Below are 23,212 nucleotides of genomic sequence, written 5' to 3'. Positions count from 1 at the left end.
GGCTGGCTGGCTGGCTGGCTGGCTGGCTGGCTGGCTGGCTGGCTGGCTGGCTGGCTGGCTGGCTGGCTGGCTGGCTGGCTGGCTGGCTGGCTGGCTGGCGGGCTGGCTGGCTGGCGGGCTGGCTGGCTGGCGGCTGGCGGGCTGGCGGGCGGGCGGAACAAGCTTGTCCGGGCCACAACTATGTCGTTCATTGTCAGATTTTAAAATCATTTGGCACATTTGTTCACCATCATTGGACGGTGTGTCGCGCGAAATAATTACGTCGATATCTCCAAGGTCAAGGTCACACTTTGAGTTCAAAGGTCAAAAATGGCCATAAATGAGCTTGTCCTGGCCATAACTATGTCATTCATTGTGAGATTTTAAAATCATTTGGCACATTTGTTCACCATCATGGGACGGTGTGTCACACGAAAGAATCACGTCAATATCTCCAATGTCAAGGTCGCCACGACTAAAAATAGATTTTTTTTAAAAAACAAACTTACAAAGGGGGTTATTTTTGTTTGTTCATTTCAAAAGTTCAGTTTGAGTTTTCTCCCTTTATCAGATTTTTGGTGACCCATGATTTATATTTAATTTTTCTATCCACAACAGATGGTTCTATCTAAATACCAAAAAATATAAAATTCTAGGTGGAGCATAATTTGCATTAAAACTGCCGCCTACGTCCTTAATTCAAGCTCCGAATTATAGTTTAGTGGTTGAAGTCGTAGCATGTGTTATAAAAAATCTAAGCTTTTAACGTTCTTCTAAGTATTTCTATCCTACCTCTGTTGCAAAGATTGACCAAATAAAAATAAAGCAGGGTCGAACAAATTTTCCTATCTCTGGTCAACAGGAAGTAGTGTTTTCTTACGCACGCTATGACGATTAACATGTTCTAATATTTGACCTTTGAAATGTATTGGGACGCATCATGAATGTTGTCGTTATATTATATATCATCTTTTTTTCTTCTGTTAATTATATTACCGAACCAGCTTTCCGTATTAACATTTTCGTTTACTTGATTACGCAATTTATGACGTATATATTGTGACGTCATTTCTCAAACATACTATCAAGTTTCTCTCAGGATTTTAGGGACAAAAATTTTGACATGGTGGTTTAAACAGTATTTCTTTAATACTTTTAAAGCATCGCACGTATTTCGGATTGTGTGTTTGTCGTTCATAATTGTTAACTTCGATAGGAATAAAATAATTCGCTGCGGCAGGATTACGATTTTGTAAATCGGTTTTTTTTGTAAATTGGGTTTTGGGTCAGAGTGGTTACACAAGTGGAAGAAACGTAGATCCACCATGGATAGTATGTTTTTTAGGAGCCCAATATATTCAAATAGATATATAAAACCATGTTTAATGAGAGAAAAATTTACAAAGAGCCATGACAAAAAATCCCCACCCTCTGATATTGGAATCGTTATAGAGAAAAAATTGACAAAGAGCCATGAAAAAAAAATCCCCACCCTCTGATATTGGAATCGTTAGCATTCGATACAAACGCTATCAAAAAGAGTGGTTTAATATACATGTCGATTATAGGGATGGAAAAACAGAAAATGGATTTCGACAAAGGGATGGAATAACAGAAAATGGATGTGTATATCGTTGTAAATTTATTGTTATAAGCAATGGATTATACTGCAGTAGTTGTCATTCTGGAAACTAACATTTTGTTTGTTTTTGTTTCGCTGCTGCTTTTTTTCATTTTTTACTAAGAAAAATATCAAACTCTTTTTAGTTCTTCTCATATTTTCAATAGGAAAGTTTTAAAAGGAACAGTTTAAAGTGGAACTATTATTTACGTGATACAATCGGTAGTTATTCGGTCGTCTGGAAGGTTGTGTACATGTCGGAGGCTCAAAAAGAATACATTGAAGACTAATGTCAATTAATCATTTGTCTTTGATAAAATGTGTCAACGGCATGAAGCAGGATAAATAGAATACATGGTTGGTGCCGAGATGGAGAAAGTTTATCCGGTTCGGCCCGAAAAAGAAATGTAGGGTTCGCTAAAGCTCGCCCTATTTCTTTTTCTAAGCCTCACTGGATAAACTTTTTCCATCTCGGCACCAATCATGTACCTATTCTCTATAATCATAGCGCTTTAAAACACAGTGTTTTGTCGAAGAAAGTGTCCGCGTTAGAAATATATTTCCCGTGATGGCGCTTTTCTGTCGTCGATACATCAATTAAATTAATAGCAGGAATAAATCCCAGATGAAAGATAACCTCTTACATTGGGTGATTTATGGTAGGCCATGCGTTATCCGGCCAAGATCGATTACATCCTCATCTTATAGGACTTCATAAATGTCATTCCGTTGATATATGATTCGCGTTCTGACAAAACTGGGCATAATACATGTGCGTAAAGTGTCGTCCCAAATTAGCCTGTGCAGTCCTGGAAAAATCAACAAAAATGCCAGTGTCGAAAGATGACGACAGGGTGCAATATTTAAAGAAAAATAGACTCAATTCCAGGTGTAATGATGCTTAAAAATGCCCAGGCGAAACCCAGGACCAGACTTTTGACATTGTAAAAGATCTGGCTATATACGGATACATTGTACTGTATGTAAGGAATGGCATCGAACACCTTATTCGGTATTCGAATGTTCGCATTTTGTGTTCAATCGAATTTCCGATTAGTCTCAATCGAATTTCCGATTAGTCGCAATCGAATTTCCGATTAGTCGCAATCGAATTTCCGATTAGTCGCAAGAGTAAGTGCATTGAACTTTATGCGCTAGATAACTAAAAGTGTGTCAGTATTTAAGTACCACGTGTCCAGCATCGTCGTAAATATTTATATATAAACATTTTGTACTTTCTAGTCAATGAATTATTGACTGAACTTATTAAGGTTGGGGCATTCAACAGTATTTGCTAGTAAACGGCCACAAACCACACATTGTATCAATAAAGAAATACAAAATGTACTCAGCTTAACATGAATGTATTAATCGATTGGAGCACATTTTAAAGCTTCTGTACCCTGTAGTGCGTTCAGTAAGCGGAACGTTTTACGAACGTTCGGGACAGTTCGCGCGTTTCCGTAACTGAACGGACCGTTCGGCGAGAACGTTCCGCAACGAAACGAAACGCATTTGATGTTTTGGCACTGTTGTTTTTGTCGTAGCAATATGAGTGGCGGCTGACAACGAGACGTATAAACAGCATTCCTTAACATATTAGCTGAAAACAAAATCGCCTGGTGAATCTTGCTAAATATATTTACTCCGGAATCTGCAAGATTATGTTAAATAAAACACTAAGATTTTATAGTTGAATATTTAAAATCCTTTCAAAATAACATACCTATCAACCCTTATTACTCGAATAAAGTTATTATTTGTGAGTATTTTAAGGTAGCATCTGTTATTTCTATTTGTTATTTGGGTGGGGTTTCTATAATGTTCTAGGTCCGGATGCCACCTATACGACCAAGCTTCTACAAGAACAAGAACATCATCATCATCTTAAGTTTTTAACATAAATGTAGCGTGTCACAAAAGTGTAGAATGTATTGCAAATCCATGCAGTTCTTCCGATGTGATTATTTTAATAATACTTTCGTACAAAAAGGAAAATATCTAACTATCGCGTGCGTACGTCATAGCTATTACGTATTGCACGTCAAGTCACCATATAATAACCACAATTCTTATGTAATTTAAAATAAAATCGTCAACTTAAGTTAAAAAAAAAACACAGCAATTTCGTTGAATTGATATTCTTCGCCGAATTAGCTTTGTTGTTTTTTAAAATTTATTCTCACTTATTCTCACTTATTTGTATCTGCGATGCGTTTGCAGCATGATATAAGCTATAATTACCATGAAAATTGACATCATACAAAAGCAACAAAGGGCAATAACTCTTATTTAACAAAGCTCGTGGTTGTGGTTCTTGTGTGTGTTACCTCTCCTCATTGATATATATACATGTATATGAAATATAGCCCTGAAAATTTTAATCATACAAAAACAAAATGGCAATAACTCCTACTTGTATTTAAATAGCTTTGGCGGGGGATAAATATCAGCATTTTGAATATAGGGACCCCCATGCCAATATATTTTCATAAAGATAATTATTAGGCGAATGCATTTTAGAAAAATAAAAGGTATATCATGTTATAAGTAAGAAATATTTCGAAAATCATTGTGGGGGGGTCAACGTTTTTGATGGCGTTTTAATAACAATTATTTCATCCAATATTCGAAAACATCCCATCTGTATATTATTAGAGAAAAAATATTTTATGTTCTATGTTCTGGTTATTTTAGTCAAAAATTTATGCAAACTTTAGTTCATTAAAAAAGTAATCCAACATTTCTGTGTTGTCAAACCAGAGTGGCAGAAATATATTCAGCAAGCACCCATCTATTTAAAGGTTGCTCGCTCACAGTGTACACGTTTTCTCGGCCCATGTTGGTCAAAAGGGGAAGGTGAATAAGAAATATGAATATTTTGCCTAAAATTGAGTTGGCTATTCTCTCATTGTTTGACATTTCTGTATACTCATACCCGTAGCCAGGGGGGGGGGGGGGGGGTGCGTTGGGTGCGTTCGCACTCAATCTTTTTGGATGAGTAAAAAAATGTACTCTAAGTTGCACCCAACTTTATTGGACGCAAAAACAGAAATTTATTTTTTCCAGGAACCCAGTGAGTCTTCGTATTTAAGCGTTAAAATAATGTTCTATTCAATAGGCAACGGACAGGATTCCATATAATTAATTTTTCGATTAAGTCAATGCCAAGATAGTGCGTGATTTTTATTGACAAGTTTTAACCGTAGAATTGTTAAAATCATTAGTAGTGAAAGCAAATTTTAGAAGATCTAAGAAGCCGGTCCTCGCAAAGTGGAATTGGAATCTTTGTTACAAATATATGTTTGATTTCTGTGTAAATGTAATGCAACATTATTAACCTGGCACTCTCATCCGTATACAATCGATACTTATTTATAGATATTTGAGACTTAATGATTGTTTTATAACTTTTGTAATCGTTTTTAATGTCTGTTAACGCTATAACTGCAACATATATCATAACAAAATGTTCAAGCCTACTTATTGTCGGTTGAAATCCCAGTCCAATAACCTTTTTCGAAAATTATCTAAATGGCTGGAAAAACAATTTGATTAACTTGAATAAATAAATAATCTTATAAACAAGAAAATATGTTTTAGGTGATTATGTTTTTTTGAATGACAAGAAAACAAATCATTGTTACAAAGCAATATAGCTTTTTTCTATTTACCAACACTAAATGGCATCTGTTCTGCTCCACATCCAGAACTTTCCACAATGTTTTAATTATGTCAAACTTCACACTATTAATGTCTTACTCTTAAACAGTTGTTATAATGAATTCAAAACGTTATATGATCAGCTGGACGTTAACTTTTAATTTTCATCAACTGTGACGGATCTTGAGCATATAATGGGCAAATAAGTACATCTTTTTGCTTCAACGTCCTGGTATACATTGTTTAGGACTTTGAGACCGAAGGGCCAGTAGTTTGTGGTTATAGGGTCTTAATGAAGCCATAAGTGTTCGTATGTTTCCGAAATTCGTTTTGAAAAAGATAACTTATTTGTTAAAATAGTTTTAAAAAAAATAAGTAACCAATTATATCATTTTGATTTCTTTTTAGAATTGATGCACATTAGAGAAGACCCAGTTTTTATAATCAGTGTTTACTGTACAATACACTATTAGTACGTTTTGAGCAATGCTAGGCCTCTGGTACTATCGTAGTAGTAGAAAAATATTTGTTTTGTAAAAAAAGTCAAAAATTTCCATTTAATTTGCTCGATTTATGAATGGTAGAATGGTAGAATGTTAAAATGGTAAAACACAGCAATTTTATCAAGATTCCAATAAATAATGATATTTTATACCGTTCTTATTGCTGATTTCACATTCTATAATTTTGTGTTGCATAGGTAAACAAAGTGTGTGCGCGCATACTAGTGTCGGGTTAAACACCGTATAAAATGATGTATTCCCGTGACTGGTCGAAAAAGGTGGTTATTGAAAAACTTGGTGGGGAATACATGTTTATTGTATCATATTCATGTAGATCAGTCACTGAGTATGGTCAATGAAAGTGAATTTTCATATAAATGCTATATAACTTCAGTCTCTGAATACATTTAAAAAATGACCAGAATGCAGGAGTTTACGTTTCAACATCCCCTCCCGCACATACTCCCTTCTCCACTTCGTTGCTCAATAACAATCGTCAATGACAAAAATTCGCACCCCCCCCCCTTTTCAAAAACCTGGCTACGGGCCTGATTATACATATATTTTTACGTATTCTAAGCAGTTAAAGTGAGAAAAATATGAATGAATGAATGAATGAATGACACTTAAAGAAAGTGATAAGAATCCCGAAAGCATAAACTGAAAAGGAATTTAGTTTCTTTTCATTTTGAAAACGCATTAAGGCATCACTGTAAAGGGCGACAATTTCCATCAAACTAATAATTATGTACCTATCCGATGATGAAGTTACGCGTTATCAACCCAGCAAAAACATCTTTAAAATTGTATAGCAAAAACCACAAAATAAGTCAACTTGAGTATTTTCTTTCTTTGCAAGGTCGCATAACGTTCAACGATAAGCAGCGATTAGAGGAAGCGCTGACCGGATGCGGCCCGCTCAGCCGGAAGTGACGTCACCGCTGACCAACATGGACGAGCTGGACCGCGGCTGGAGTTGGGTGGTTTTGGCGGCCTCCTTCGGCTACTTCATGATATTCGGAATGCTTCTGTACGGCGTCGGCATTGTGCACGTGACGCTGTTGGAGGAGTACGACAAGCCGTCGTCGGCGACCGCCTGGGCCGGAAGTCTGTATGCGTCGCTTGTATCTCTTGGAGGTAACTTGATTTGAACGTAGTTGCGCTCAATGTGTGGCATTGTCGATTCATGTACTACTCTGAAGTACCCCCGGGTACCCTATAGTATACTACAATGTACCCCGGGTACTAAAAGACGCTTAAAGGCACCGGTTATACCCCGGGGTATTTTTAGCATATTTTCCGTAACCCCAGGTACACTGAAGTATATTTAAAGACCCGCGATACGGGCAAGAAGAGCCTGAGAAGACAACGACCAATCGATCATTCTTAGTTGCCTCGTCAAGAATGGTGTAAAGTGTCATAAGATTTGGGTTTTGTTGCTGATCGCCTGTAAAGTGGTAAGCTTACTGCTATGAACTGGTTCTTGCATACGTCCTACCGTACATACAGTTCGTACAGCTTTTGACGACTGTAACTATATGATTTATCAGTCTATTTAAATTGACTTCACTCTTCACTGTGTCCTATTTGTGCGTTCATTGTACTGTGTGACGTAGCAGTTATTTAATTCGTATAATAATAATAATAATAATAATAATAATAATAGTAATAATAATAATAATAATAATAATAATAATAAAAATAATAATAATAATAATAATAATAATAATAATAATAATAATGATAATAATAATACTAATAATAATAATTATAATAATGATTATAATAGTAGTAGTAGAAGTAGTAGTAGTAGTAGTAGTAGAAGTAGTAGTAGTAGTAGTAGTAGTAGTAGTAGTAGTAGTAGTAGTAGTAGTAGTAATGGTTGTGGTGGTAGAAGTAGCAGCAGTAGTAGTAGTAGTAGTAGTAGTAGTAGTAGTAGTAGTAGTAGTAGTAGTAGTAGTAGTAGTAGTAGTAGTAGTAGTAGTAGTAGTAGTAGTAGTAGTCGTAGTAGTAATAGTAGTAGTAGTAGTAGTAGTAGTAGTAGTAGTAGTAGTAGTAGTAGTAGTAGTAGTAGTAGTTGTAGTAGTAATAGTAACAGTAGCAGCAGCAGCAGCACTAGTAGTAGTGGTGAATTTTGCAACATTGGAATGTAATGCATATGCAGAGAGTTAATAACTCTGAATTGTAAGTTATATCAACGAATACCAAACTTTCTATAACATACAGCAATTATTGAACAGTTTAATGTCATATACAGAGAAAGCATTAAATTGATACAGGAATGTAATACGATTTAAATGTTAGTTATATACAGTAAGTTCATATAATTACACCGATACAGGTATAAGATACCATTTAAAAGTAACTTATATACAGGGATTTCGAGGAACTTCATGTATGGAAAGTTTAACAACATCTCACTGAAAGTCACGCACAGAATTTTAATAACATTCTATTTAAGTATGAATTCACACAATTGCAATATAAGCTTAATGCATGCATTAATCTATTTATGCATGCATTAATAACGATTACGCGTTGCGAAGGAACTTAGTAACATTGTGACGCGAGTTACACGTAGAAATAAGCACTAACATTGTCATGTGAGCCTTGCGAAGGAATATATATCATTGCATTGTAAACTATGCTTAGGCATTAACTTACTATGCAATCTTATTTATACTTGAGAATTTACTAACAGTGCAATGTCAGCCATACTTAGGCATGTACTAACATTTCAATAAAAACTAAGCTTAGGAATTTATGAATTTGTCATTGAATAATATGTGTAGCAATTCACTAACATTGCCATCAAAACTTCAATTAAGAGAATTCATAAACATTGAATTGTATGTTTTGATTAGGAATTTATTAACATTGTATTTTAAAGTGTTCTTAGTAATTTTATAGCATATACTTAGTAATTTACGATTAATTCAATGTAAACAATACTAAGGAATTTACTAACATTGCATTGTTAGGAATTTATTAACATTGTATTTTAAAGTGTTCTTAGTAATTTTATAGCATAAACTTAGTAATTTACGATTAATTCAATGTAAACAATACTAAAGAATTTACTAACATTGCATTGTTAGGAATTTATTAACATTGTATTTTAAAGTGTTCTTAATAATTGTATAGCATATACTTAGTAATTTACGATTAATTCAATGTGAACAATACTAAGGAATTTACTAACATTGCATTGTTAGGAATTTATTAACATTTTATTTTAAAGTGTTCTTAGTAATTTTATAGCATATACTTAGTAATTTACGATTAATTCAATGTGAACAATACTAAGGAATTTACTAACATTGCATTGTTAGGAATTTATTAACATTGTATTTTAAAGTGTGCTTAGTAATTTTATAGCATATACTTAGTGATTTACGATTAATTCAATGTAAACAATACTAAGGAATTTACTAACATTGCATTGTAAAGTATGCTTCGTAATGTAATATTACAATGTCAACTATACTTTGCTAAGGTTGTAATAAAAACTAGGACTATAATGAAACCATCATTGCATTGAAATAATTGCATACGAACTTTGTAACCTATGCCTCGGAATTTAATAATAATGCACTGTAAACTAAACCTTTTATTTTTACTATTATTGCAATTAATACTATACATAAGACTTTACTAATATTGCAATGTAAACCTAACTTAATATATTCCACTAGGATTGCAATAAAACAATTGCATGTGAGTTTTCTATCATTGCATTGAAATATAGTAACTGTATTAGGAATTTACAAACATAACCATGCAGACTTTACTTTAGAGAATCTTCTAGCAAGGCAGTGAAAAATATGCATTCGAATACTATGGAAAAGTAAACTATGCATAAGAAATAGTAACAATTTCATGATACCTATTCTTAGGAATTTACTGATTTTGCAAAGAAAACTTAACTTAATACAATTTACTAATATTGCGGTATATATATATAGGATCTGGCACGAGTTGTCATTTCATACCATATTTTATTTAACGAGTTCAGGAATTTTGTTAGTAAGCGAGCCTTTGGCGAGCTTACTAACGAATGTCCTGGACGAGTTTAATAAAATATGGTATGAAATGACAACGAGTGTCAGATCTTTTTATCACATGCTTTTAAATGAGCAAATTAAATAAATATTTATGCAAACATAATGATAAATCCCGAATGTTGTTTACATTTCGTGACTTCATTTGACGTTCCAACGTTATTTCAGCAAAATTACAAAATGCGATTGGTCAACCTTATGAAAACTAAGCCCATAAAAACGCTTAAAAAGCTTATTACACATGTGTAAGATAAAAATATTCGTAATGGTTATATTACATAGGAAACAGGGTATGGCATGTGATAAATTATGTTTACGAATTTACTTTCATTTCATTGTTAAAAAATTGCTTCAAAATTAACAAGGATAACCATTAAAACTATGCTTAGGATTTCACTAACGTTAAATGTAAATTATGCCAGAAATACCGATATTCACTTACGTGGAATGATAACTTTAGATTCACTTATACTATGATTTGAACGCTGCACGTGAATTAAAAAGAAACATTTTAATGCATATACTTTATTACAGTAGGAAATCGATCAGCCAGACGTTTTCGGAGTAAATTGCTCTGTCATACATAAATCGTGATTTATCGAGACTAGACATCCTGTCTATAATGTCTATAATGTCCAATAATTTAGAATTTGCAAATTTCTTAAAGAATGCGTAGTTTTTTTTTAATTCATTTACAAAAACTTAAAACGTGCATTAATAATATTTATTATTATTATGTTATATAAACAACAATTTATTTTGAAAACCACATTCTGTTTTGGTGGATAAATAACGGAAATAATAGAGAAGTTGTTGGAAAGCGTGTTTTTTTCTCCAAAAAAAAGTTCGGCGTTTATAAATGATATTATAGTGTTTCTTCAGAGATGATTTAGTGTCCCACGAGGCTTCTATTGATGGATTAAATCATTATTTGTGGCGTGTATAGATCTTTCCCATTTCCGTTCTTTATAAATACGTATGCAGGAGTGATACGTTTGGTTAGTCTATTGTTTATTTGGGTCATCTGTTAGCATCTCTTGACGATTAAACTACTTCTTTGGTTCTATTAAGTCGAAACTCCATACGCCTTATTTACAAAAAGTGTAGTAATGCGTGATTTTTTTTCTCCCGTTGACATTCAAAATGACTTACGGTATTTTTTGTTAAAGACTGTCAAATCGAACCGCTTTTCTTGTTTTAGAGATTGTAAGGGATATTCAAATTTTAGAAAGCCGGTCGAATATTCAATTTTTAAAGATGTTATTTGATATGTATCATAAAAACTGAAGTTGGTACACCTGCAAAGTCGCATTTAAGTTTTGTGCAAACTACTGTTGTGCATTGGGTAATGATCTGATAATGTATTGGTTAATGGTCTGATCTTCAATTAGCGAGATGATTGTTTTTATAATTGACATAAAAGAAGCTATCAGCATCTCTGTCAAGCGAAGCATCAGTTTGCCCCCCCCCCCCCCCTCTAGATGAAATGCCATTCATTCAAACAAAAATTGATACGAGTTACGGTTCCGCAGCACTCAAGTGCACATTGCTAATCCATTAATTGATTCTTTTGACCATAGGTACGAACCACATGTCAAAACGGACGTTTATTGATAACACTAATCCGCGTTCGCTGAATTGATCTCTAAGCATCAACTAGATCGCGCGTCCCACATACAATTACATGTTTAAGCAGCCAAATTGCATACCTTCATGGAGTGGAACGATTGCGCCATTATGAATGTGTTCCTACTGACAGTTTCTTTTGCAAACAGGACATATTAACGTAAAATTATTTGCGCTAAGGACGCACACGTTAGGTGCTGTAATCCGTGAAACTTTTATAAAATATAAAATTGTTACATGCATTACTTTATTCAACCAGCAATCGATACGTACACGCTTTAAATTTTTCGATTTAACATGTTTTCATTAAATGTTCGCGCTTTTCGCAACACAAAGAATTTAAAAGAAGTACATGTGCTGTTTTTTCATTTTCAAAATAGTCAAATCATGTTAATGAACGACTAAATATCAATGCTTCCTGCGCAAATGTCAATTGACCGAAAATATGACATGTATATATATAGTATTAAGATACTATGAATACCCGAAATAAAAATGATTATTAAATACACCTCCTGGCAACGAAATGATTTGTTTTAATGATTATTGCTATACCCCACTTCTTCAAAGATGTATGGATGATACGTTCGAATGTGATGTTTGATACGACAACTACCGGTGTTTTTTGGACGGGCAAAATATTTTAATTTAAATGACACTTATCACTCCATATATGCAGAAGAAGTTGTATAACGTGATAGTTTTTTTTAGGTTACCAACATCCAAATACAATCCCAATACGATGGTAAAATTGCACCAATCTAGGACTTCCCTTTCTTGTACATTATTTCCTTAAAGGGGCCATCCAACAGATATAGCGTCGTGCGACGCGAAACGATATTTTGGGAAACTACGAGGATTGGTTATCCCTAAAATATACATCCGCTCGTTGGATGATCGTTGATGGTCGAGTGGTCATGGCGGGAGACTTTTTACTCCAGGACTCCAGGGGTCAGTGGTTCGAGCCCTGTTGAGGGTTACTTTTTTCATTTTTTTAAATTGTATTCTTTTTGTTGTTTTTTACTGGATATTTATAGTTCAAATGTTAAAATTTATCAATATAAACTATCTAAAGCATTTAATTACAAGCTTCAATGCATGCCAAAATCTGTTGGACGGCCCCTTTAAATTTGTTTCTAAACATTCAAATTAATACGACTTGTAGTGCGTGACATGATTTTCCCGTTTTTCACATTCAAGATAGCCGAGAGGCAATCATCTGGGGTTTGTTAAAGTGTGATAAAAAGGTTGTCAGTTGTTCGACGGACTTTGGCTAATATTGTACTGCGTCTGCGATCAGATTAGAGGCGACCAAACGCGCATAATAGAAAGATATGCCCATATTAATTGAACATTTCTGTTCGAAACATTCAAATCTTCTCATTTATTAATCTTTCGCCACTATTGACCTCTTAAAATGATCCATGGGCCCAGAGTTAAATACAATCTTAATTAATGTGACCTGTGCCGTTGCACAGTTCTTAATGTAACGCATGGATGCACAACGAAAGGTTTGAATCAGTTCTGTCATTCGGTCATCTTAAATAATTGAGTGCCTATCGTCAACAACTTTAAATGACTAACCACAGTCAGTATACTATCATCAGCTCTTTCATGAGAATCCCAGCAGTTTTTACGAATCACGAATTTTTTATTTTCCACAAAGGTAGGTCTACCTTTAGGCATTTATATTTCAACAAATAACATATGTCCGTCGCACTTTTCATTTGTGTACAATTCATGTGTTATCCAATCCACAGAATTTTAAAGCAGAACACTTTTATCAATACATATCACTAAAAGATGTATATTTATTCGTATATCCTGATTAAAAATGGGCGACATGTAAGAGTTAATAGAAATTTTCGCTTTTTTCCCGAGTTATATTTTAATATAATGAGTAATCACAAAACGTTGTATTCGTACTATGTTTAAACATATGGGTCTACGGTATCATTTTGGCATGGAAAGTATAGATCTGAGAAGGTTGTCCGTTGTTATACATCGCAAAACGCTCCTAAATGAGTCGCATTCTGAGAAAACTGGGCATAATGCATGTGCGTAAAGTGTCGTCCAAGATTAGCCTGTGCAGTCCGCACAGGCTAATCAGGGACGACACTTTCCGCCTTAACTGGATTTTTGTGTGCAAGAGACTTCCTTCAAGCGAAAAATACCACAAAAGTGGAAAGTGTCGTCCCTGATTAGCGTGTGCGGATTGCACAGGCTAATCTGGGGCGACACTTTACGCACATGCATTATGCCCAGTTTTCTCAGAACACGACTCCTAGGTTACGTAAAAACCTCACGTGTTACGCTTCTAATAGCTATTGGGATCATATTACTAAGTATTCACCAGGCTTGCATGACACGACAACGAAAGCATAATAAGCTTCCATCAACTATACAATAAATTAAGTTCCGCGGAGTTTAATAGAACCGCCTAACCACTTTCCGCCTAAACTTGATTTTCGGTAAGGAGGGACTTCCTTGAAACTAAAAATACCATAAAAGCGGAAAGTGTCTGGGGCGACACTTTACGCACATGTTCAATGAATACAAGTTATAACGCACGCGTTTTACAATATTATGATATACTTTGTACGTCAGTTTTCATCATCAAAACCGTATTATTGATAACTGCAGGCGCAGTATCTGTATTTCAGTTAATGGTCTTCACTTAGTTCTTCGGGCAACGTGGATCGGCAAGAATCCTCTAACACGCAGAATCCTCTAACACGCAAAATCCTTTAACACGCACATGTTTTATGCTTCAAGTAACACGAGTATATTTATTGCTGTACTTAAATGGCGGAGAATCAAAGGAGAATAATATTTTACATATATGGAAGATCTAATTCAGCGGTGAGACGTAAAAAACATGTGCATGTTTCCCAACCTACTTAACATCGAAAAATGTATTGATTTTATTATATTTGTTTTCTTATTGTTTCACTTTAAAAATAAAATTTTGGTTAAATTGAAAATGTGCATGTATAGTCCGTTTTTTCTCTCATCCGTCAAACCAGGGATAATTTCAGACTTACAAACAGACTTTCGAATAGACTTGCATACAGACTTACAGACAGCAGACTTAAAAACCGACATACAGACAGACAGACTCACTGACCGTGAGACACACGGACAGACACACGCATAGACACACACACACACGCACACACACACACAGACACACACACACACACAATCTGTTCAATTCTATCATTTCATTTTAATTGTTCTATGTATTCACAAACCGAATGACGTATTCATGAGGTTTTAAATGTCAAAAAGGTAACAACTGAATACTTTGTACAAACATATACAAAAGGGTCTTCGTCGTTAAAGGGGCCTTTTCACAGATTTTGGCATATTTTAAGTTTGTCATTAAATGCTTTATATTAATAAATGTAAACATTGGATCTTAAAAGCTCCAGTAACAAATCAAGAATAAAATTTAAAAAAAGGGAAAAAAGGAGCCGGTACCAGGGCTCGAACCAGTGACCCCCGGAGTCCTGTAGTTAGTCTGAAGTAAAAAAGTATAAGCCCTCTCGGCTATTTCGCCGAGTATACACAGCGTAAGTATTTTATACCTTATATAAGCAATCTTCGTAGTTTCGTAAATTCAAACGACAACAGAACTCTCCAAATTATTCAATCGTTTCGCGTTGCAACGCTTTATAATTTTTAGGTTTTCAAATCGCCAAAAGATAATATAATGGCTATATTGGACTATGGTATATGTTCAGTAATACTGTTTCCTCACAAATATCATAACTAAAACGAAAATTTGCGAATCTGAAACAACTTTGTTCAATTTTGTCAAGTTACCAAACCGTGAAAAGATCCCTTTAATGTCGGCTGAGCTGCACACTCGACAATGACGTTCATGCATTGGTGTACAAATACATGAGAAGGTAAATGTAGTTCATGTAGATACATGGATTGTGCGTAACACATATGGAAAAAAAACTTATTTACCAGTACGGGTCCATGCAACGTCGCTATTGAAACTCAATTTTAGTTCCGCCGATGCCGTAATTCGTTTCCATAATTTAATCTGCAACAGTTTGTCATCAAATCAGACACAAGAAAACAAGATATGTGTTCATTCCAGACATACACTATAGGCCTTTGGGGAACTACGAGGCAACGAATTGTTAACCCATTTATGCCTAGTGCACTCTCCCATCCTTCTAAATTTGATCAATATATTTCCGAAAATAGGGATGTCAAGTATATTTATTTCTATATTTAGAATATTTTTTACAGAAATTCCTTTAAGCAAACAGTACAGACCCTGATGAGACGCCGCATCATCTGGGTCTACGCTGTTTGCCTATGCCTTGTTTTCTAGACGCTAGGCATAAATGGGTTAACTTGATGTTGATGCGGGCTTGTTTGCTAATCAACGCGTCTCGACGTGTTATTTCTTGAAATGTTTGTTCAAAAGTCTAAAGAGCGTGGAGAGGGTGTCATTATTATTTATTCCTCTTAGGGCTCGTATATCCAACATGAAGTGAAACAAATCAATACCAGACGACAAATCCATAGCATGCTGATTTGCTACTGTTGATTTTTCACTCCAAAAACGGAAATTGTTTGTAAACAAAATGAAGTTATTAACAATATTAAACAACACAATTACGCGAAAGAGACATACAATTGAATGTACTAATGTCGCAACGCTTTATATTCATCGTTATGCATTGAAATTAATCATTATTTCGACATTACCTCTATTTCAATTTTGTTTCTCTTCTTTGTTTCTGTTCAAATTCTTGTTTAACTTTCAGATTATGCTTGCAATTCATATATTTCTCGTTACGTTTGTTTGTGCTATATTTATGTTCCAACCTGACTAAGCGGTCAACTGAGTAGAGCGGTCACCTCGTTAAAGCGGCCATTCTTTATCCCCCGACGAAAATTATTCTATATTTCAACTGAGTATAACGGACACCTTGCTATAGATACAAACGGTCAGTATATTTCACTCGGAAAGTCTTTCTATTAACAATTATTTTCTCTTAATGGTTGCAGGCCCACTGTCAAGCCTTATTATCGACCGGTGGAGCTGTCGAACGGCCATGTTTATCGACGGCGTCCTGACCACCGTCGGCCTCTTGTCGTCGGCGTTCAGCCCCAGCCTGTACCTCGTCATCTTCACGTACGGTATCTTAGCGGGTGAGTGCAATGTCATAATATGTCGCCATGTAGCCGAATACATATATTGCACAACCTTAACACTACAACCACTTAAATATATGAGTCACGTTCTGAGAAAACTGGGTATAATGCATGTGCGTAAAGTGTCGTCCTCGATTTGCCTGTGCAGTCTGCACAGGCTAATCTGGGACGACACTTTTCGCCTAAACTAGATTTTTGCAAAGAAGAGACTTTCTTTAAACAGAAAATATCATTAAAGCGGACTGCACTGGCTAAGATGGGACGACACTTAAAGCACATGCTTTAAACTGCATTTTCACAGAGTAAGGCCCATATAAACCGCGTTCTGGGAAAACTGGGCTTAATAGATTTGCGTATAGTGTCATCCCAGATTAGCATGTGCAGGTGGTGGGGAAGTTTTCAAAATAAATGGGACGCGTTAAAATCCAGTTAAGGCGGAAAGTGTCGTCCCTTATTAGCCTGTGCGGACTGCACAGGCTAATATTGGCCGACACTTTACGCACATGAATTAAACCCAGTTTTCTCAGAACGCGACTCAAATATTCTGATCATAATTAAACCTGCTGAAATGGTCGATTTTCTATGAAAATACTTACTTTATGTTTAATTAAATCAACAGTATGGTTTTTGTCACCTTTTGGCTTTACCGTTTTATGGTAACCGGCAAATAGAAATATAAATGTATTAAGCTTAACCCATTTATGCCTAGCGTCAAGAAAAAAGGCCTTGGCAAACAGCGTAGACCCAGATGAGATGCCGCATGATGCGGCGTCTCATCTGGGTCTGCGCTGTTTGCTTAAAGGAATTTCTGTAAGAAATATTCTAAATATAGAAATAAATATACTAGACATCCCTAACTTTGAATATAAATTGAACCAATTTATAAGGATGTGAGAGTCCTTTAGGCATAAATGGGTTAAGCTTTTGCTTGAATTGAAATAGCAAAAACACATCGTAAATAAAACTCTTACAAACAATGTTATATTTCCAATCTCTTATTCTTTGAGATATGGAGCCAATGATTGTATTCGAAACTTAACTGAGCACGCGATATCAAGTTGACAAGCTTAGTAGAAATAAACACTTTTTTTTAACCATTTGCATTAACGGAATACATGGTTTAATTAAAAACCGTATTCCTTTTTTAAACAAGCGTAATGGGCTTCTACTGTAAAGAGCTTTGATTAATTAAGTTTTCAGAGAGACTGTGATTACTGATTTTAAAATGCAGGGAGTTCCGCTGATAGCGGATACCAAAGCCGATCCGATTGCGTTAAATCGGTTCAATCAAAGAAGCAGAATATCGAGCTATGATGCGTCGGAATAGCACAGAAACAAGAGAAAGAATGACGTGACCTATAAATTTAACCCATTTCAAGTCATTATATGTCCAATCGGACTTAATCGTACAATCTTCCAATTGGAAAATGCAAGATCAGAAGCGTAAATAGAGAATAACATGGTACCGCCATTTTGTTGTGTTATATATCAGGTGAGGCTAAGAATGTATTTTTTATTCGCGCCGAGTTTGATTTCTAATGCAACCATAGGGCAGTAACCGATTATTAACCCATTTATGCCTAGTGGACTCTCCCATCCTTCTAAATTGGATCAATTTATTTCCAAAATTAGGGATGTCTAGTATATTTATTTCTATATTTAGAACATTTCTTACAGAAATTCCATTCATCTGGGTCTACGCTGTTTGCCAAGGCAGCTTTTATAGACGCTAGGCATAAATAGGTTAATATCCCCCGCAAAAATCGGTGGGATATAAAATTGGCGTTGTCCGCGTGTCAGTTCGCCCGTCTGCCACAACACTTGTTAAGGCTATGTCTCAGATACTAAATAAGATGTCAATTTGAAAGTTCATACGTGTATAGATATCAATGAGGAGAAGTCCCATGCACATGAGCCATTGCCATACACTTTCTATTATAATAGTTATTGCCCTTTTTTATTTTATGTAACTTTTCAGGGCTTTATCTCAGATACCATGAACGACTTCAACATGCAACTTCATTTCATAGGTGTATTGATATTAATGAGTAGAAGTACCATGCTTAAGTACCATAACCCTTCACTTTCTTTAATAAGAGTTAATGCCCTTTGTTGTTTTTGTTTGATGGAACTTTTTAGGACTATATCCCAGATACGATACAACATTACAACATGAAACTAAATGGGTGTGTAGAAATCAGTATGAAGAAGTGTCATGGACAAGAACCACATCCCTTCACTTTTTCAACTAAGAGTTATTGCACTTTGTTGTATTTGCATGATGTAATTTTTCAATTAATATCTCAGATACGCTACAAAATTTCAACGTAAAACTTCATGGTTGTATAAAAATCAAGGAGGAGAATTGCAATGCATGAAAACAATTATCCTTCAGTTAATTATTTTGTATTATTATACCGTATATCACGGGATTTGCATCCATTCATAAACAAAAATTATATGGCGGGTGATATCGATTCAACGAGTTTGCTTGTTCTCAATATAATTGCTATGACGCTGCATTTTAATCGGGTTAAATACGATGTTTGACGTGTTAATAATGACGTCATGTGTAATTGTGGCTAAATATTTGTAAAATATTGTTTTGCCGTTTTGTTTCTTTTTGTGTCTATCATATATAAGGTCATGGTATAAAGATTTGTTTTGCTGAATCTGATTATATTTTTTCAAAAGTGATGAATTTTTATCATACTACCGCATTGATATCTGCCTGGTAGAACGTTACCTGATATTTTTATATCATGGTCAATTGGAAGTTCTTATATCAGTCATGTGTGGGGGATGGCCATATTATTCGGAATCAACTATAAAGTCATCATTTTTAGTAAAATCAAATCAGATTTAACAAAACAAACAATTTGATACCAATATGTTATATATTTTAAACACAAAATGCAACACAAACAGCAAAAAAACTTTTTTTACAATATTAAGCGCGCGTGCTCATGACGTCTTTATTAACACGTTAAACGACAAAAGTCATATTCGTTCCCGCTAAAACTGCAGCTTTTTAGCGATTTGTAGGTTACTGCTTGATCTTTTTGTAATATATCAGGCTCGGCACGAATTAATGAGTTCTAAGCCTTGCCTGATATATTACAAAAAGATCAGGCAGAAACTTGTTATTCTCTATATATCGAGCAGTGGCTGATATGAACGTAGTGGTGTGATTTGCAACCATACTATGTCAAATATGATGCGCCGTTCGTTCTATGTTAATTTACACAACCAACTCGACAGATACTTATTTTCAAAATATCATACCAGCTAGCATAATGTTATATTTAATTGTTATAACCTCACTTTAAGTGTTCTTTGTTTTCTTTAAAAAAAACGTATCTTATTTGTTTCTCAGGTTTTGGTGGCGGCATTGGTTACACAGCAACTATGATGGTCGTGGGTTTCAACTTCCGGAGATGGCGCAACACGGCATTAGGGGTCGCGATTTCCGGTGTAGGGGTCGGCACGTGCATATTTTCACCCATATTGGAACTCATGTGTGGATTATACGGCAGACGCGGTTATTTCATTATGCTTGCGGGAATCAGCTTGCATAAGTGTTTATTCGCGGTGCTGTGTCGCCCGTCTAGACTGGAGCGTGCGAGACAACGGTCATTAAAAACCAACGACGAAGCCCCATTATCAAAATCACAAATTATGAAGCTCTATGCAAACGTCTACGCTAACAAACTAATCATATGTTTTTCGCTCAGTCTGATGCTATTCAGTGTAGGCACCTACATGATATTTCTCCATCTACCAGCCGTCGCCGTTTCAAAAGGTCACTCACGTATGACAGCGGCGCTTCTTTTGTCCGCATGTGGCGCCTCAACGATACTCGCCCGTATCATGACAACGTTTGTTTCCGAAAAGAAGTCAGTCGACGGAATAGTGTTATATTCCGGTTCTTTTGGTTCACTGGCGTTGGCGACATTTCTGTTCCCTATATATTCCCGAACATTAGTGGGCTTAGTGATATTTTCAGCGATATTAGGGGCATACTTCGGAGGATGTTATGCGGTAATGAACTCCATAAATATTCACTTGGTCAGTTTGAAATTTCTCAACATAGCGACCGGTGTTGAACTGGTTTTCACTGCCATAGGAACCGCAATAGGACCAATCGTTACAGGCAAGTACCAATATGACTTAGAATGCAATGGGGACTGACCTGTGACTGAATAAAAAAAAAACAACTAAATGTAGTTGAAGGTTTTGTATAATGGAAGCCTCTTCTAAACGAAATCGTCGTCCCAAATAAGCCTGTGCGGAATACACAGGCATATGTTTGACGGTACTTTATGCAAATATATTAAGCCCGGTTTTCCCACAGCGGGGCTTTATGTATTTTTAAATGTTCATTTAAAAAATATGAATCCTCCGCTTTGAGTCTTCTAATAATGTACAAATTGATGTTTTACATTAACACACAGCACACTTGATATTACACATACCGAAAATGAAGTTACAAAAGTTGTATTGCCTGTTTTTTTATATAACTCGAAATTGCTTTTTGTTAACAAACATCAAAATAAGACTAGATCTGGAACAAATCTTTGTTATCTTTGTAACAACTTACATGTATACTCAAATTATCAGGGACTTATTGTTCATATTGTGTAACTTTCTCCCAGGATTATATTATAGTATATAAGTATAACCTAAACTGGACCCCATTGGAAATTAGCTTTCGAGCTTTCATGGGCAATCCTAGGTTTTTACACTATATTATCCAAGTTATTTCTTTTTACATAATAAGTTTTCCCTAAAGTTGTGAATTTGTTTCTATAATATATCACATTACTAGTCTGTGCTGAAAATCTGCGATAACAAATATATGTGACATGTTTAACTGTGATAATCAAGCAATATATTATATTCCAGTATAGTCACATTAAATCATATTTTAAGTGTGAGGCAGTTGCTGATCTGTTCCCTTCAAATCTAATTTGAGGTGATACGCTTCCTTAAGACAATTTATTATTGTTTCACTTTTGTGTTCATTTTCCTTGTCATTTCATATTTCATATTATTTTATGGCAGTTTTTATACCATAGGTTTTGATCAGCAGAAATCTCACAAATGCCTTTAGTTAAAATTGTTATATAATTTTGAAAGATAACTTGTATATTATGTGTTTTAAAACCTGAATCAAAATCAATCAATCAATCTCTTTTCAGGTATTATAGTTGACAGAGGTGGGACTTTTGAACACGCGTTTATGGTTGCAGGTGAGATGTCCGTGTGTTTATTTTCTTTGATATATATCATATGTGTTTCATAACTATGTCCCATATGTATATCATTCGGGTAGATCTATAGATAACCATGTATTGTCGCTGATGATGATATTTTGTGTTCTTTGTGTGAATTGCTGTCTTTGTTTTTTTTTGCAATTGCTTATGATGGTTTTTTTCTTATGACGATGATGTGGATGGTTACAATTAAAATGATGAGGGGGTTGTTATGTTGTTGTTGGCTGAGGTTGTGTCAGTCATTTGAAGACATGATCGTCCACCTTTTTAAGCAAAGCATTCATTTCATTTATATGAGTCGCGTTCTGAGAAAACTGGGCATAATGCATGTGCGTAAAGTGTCGTCCTAGATTAACCTGTGTAGTCCGCACAGGCTAATCAGGGACGACACTTTGCCATTTTTTGTTTAAATGAAGTCTCTTCTAAGCAAAAATCCAATTTAGGCGGAAAGTGTCGTCCAATTTTAGCATGTGCGGACTGCACAGGCTAATCTGGGGCGACACTTTACGCACATGCATTTCGCCCAGTTTTCTCCGACTCATATAATGTGACGGTTGTTATACATGTAATGCGTATTGCTCAAAACATATTGTTCATGTGCTTCAATTCGATTCTATTTTAGCCTTCGTTATTCTCATTGGTGCCGCCTTAGGAATGGCTACGGTCGTTTTCCAGCCTAACAACGACAAACCGGACGTACCAGATACTGATTACGTCATCAGCAACAACGGTGACGTCAATGAAACAGTGTCTTCGATGCTGAATAGCGTCCATATTCCCAACAAGCGTTTCAATCTCGAAGAAATAAACGAAAAACAGGAAACGGAAACGCAAGAATTCACTGCAGAGCAGAAATCTGCTTCTTGTTCCGGTAGCGCATGCTCGTTAAGAAATAATATATTTAATGTGTCAGCTGACGTAGACTTTTCTGAAGAAATTCAGCGACTTTTTAACGGGGAAGAACTAAAGTTTATAGATGAAAGTTGACATGTGAAACTTTTGTAAAATATACGAGGTTATACTCCGCTCAATTCATTATTCAATTGGATATAGGTAGGCGCATAATTCATTTTATATTTTAGTAGAAGCGTCTTTTAACATGTTTTTGTTTAAAAATTATTTGCTTGTCCATCTTGATGTTAATTTAGTGATTCGTTTTATGTGTGTGTATAACTTTGCCTGTTGTTTTTATTGTTTTCATTATTTTATTGGACATAAAAACTTTGTTTCGTAGATAATTAATTTATTCTAACAAACATGTAAGTGAATACATTTATCAATTAAATACACAAATATTTA

The 23,212-nt window shown here is 35.1% G+C and overlaps 2 protein-coding genes across 2 annotated transcripts in view; both read left to right on the top strand.

Moving 5' to 3' along the window:
* LOC127840711 (monocarboxylate transporter 12-B-like) overlaps positions 1-20,828 on the top strand; it is a 33,619-nt gene extending 12,791 nt beyond the window's left edge. The window contains exons 2-4 of the mRNA XM_052369126.1: positions 6,626-6,903; positions 16,491-16,634; positions 20,014-20,828. Of these exons, the coding sequence (XP_052225086.1) occupies positions 6,675-6,903; positions 16,491-16,634; positions 20,014-20,828 (1,188 nt within the window). The 5' untranslated portion in view covers positions 6,626-6,674. The remainder of the gene's footprint in view (positions 1-6,625; positions 6,904-16,490; positions 16,635-20,013) is intronic.
* Positions 20,829-21,817: 989 nt separating this feature from the next.
* Positions 21,818-23,212, top strand: LOC127840970 (uncharacterized). The gene is made up of 2 exons (XM_052369442.1): positions 21,818-21,889; positions 22,536-23,212. Exons 1-2 carry the CDS (start codon positions 21,880-21,882, stop codon positions 22,898-22,900), a joined length of 375 nt encoding a protein of 124 aa, XP_052225402.1. The 5' UTR covers positions 21,818-21,879; the 3' UTR covers positions 22,901-23,212.

Source organism: Dreissena polymorpha, chromosome 8 (assembly GCF_020536995.1).
Source record: "Dreissena polymorpha isolate Duluth1 chromosome 8, UMN_Dpol_1.0, whole genome shotgun sequence".
NCBI classification, from domain to species: Eukaryota; Metazoa; Mollusca; class Bivalvia; order Myida; family Dreissenidae; genus Dreissena; species Dreissena polymorpha.
Note: the sequence above shows the minus strand (reverse complement) of the source record. Positions and strands in the feature narration are given on the sequence as shown.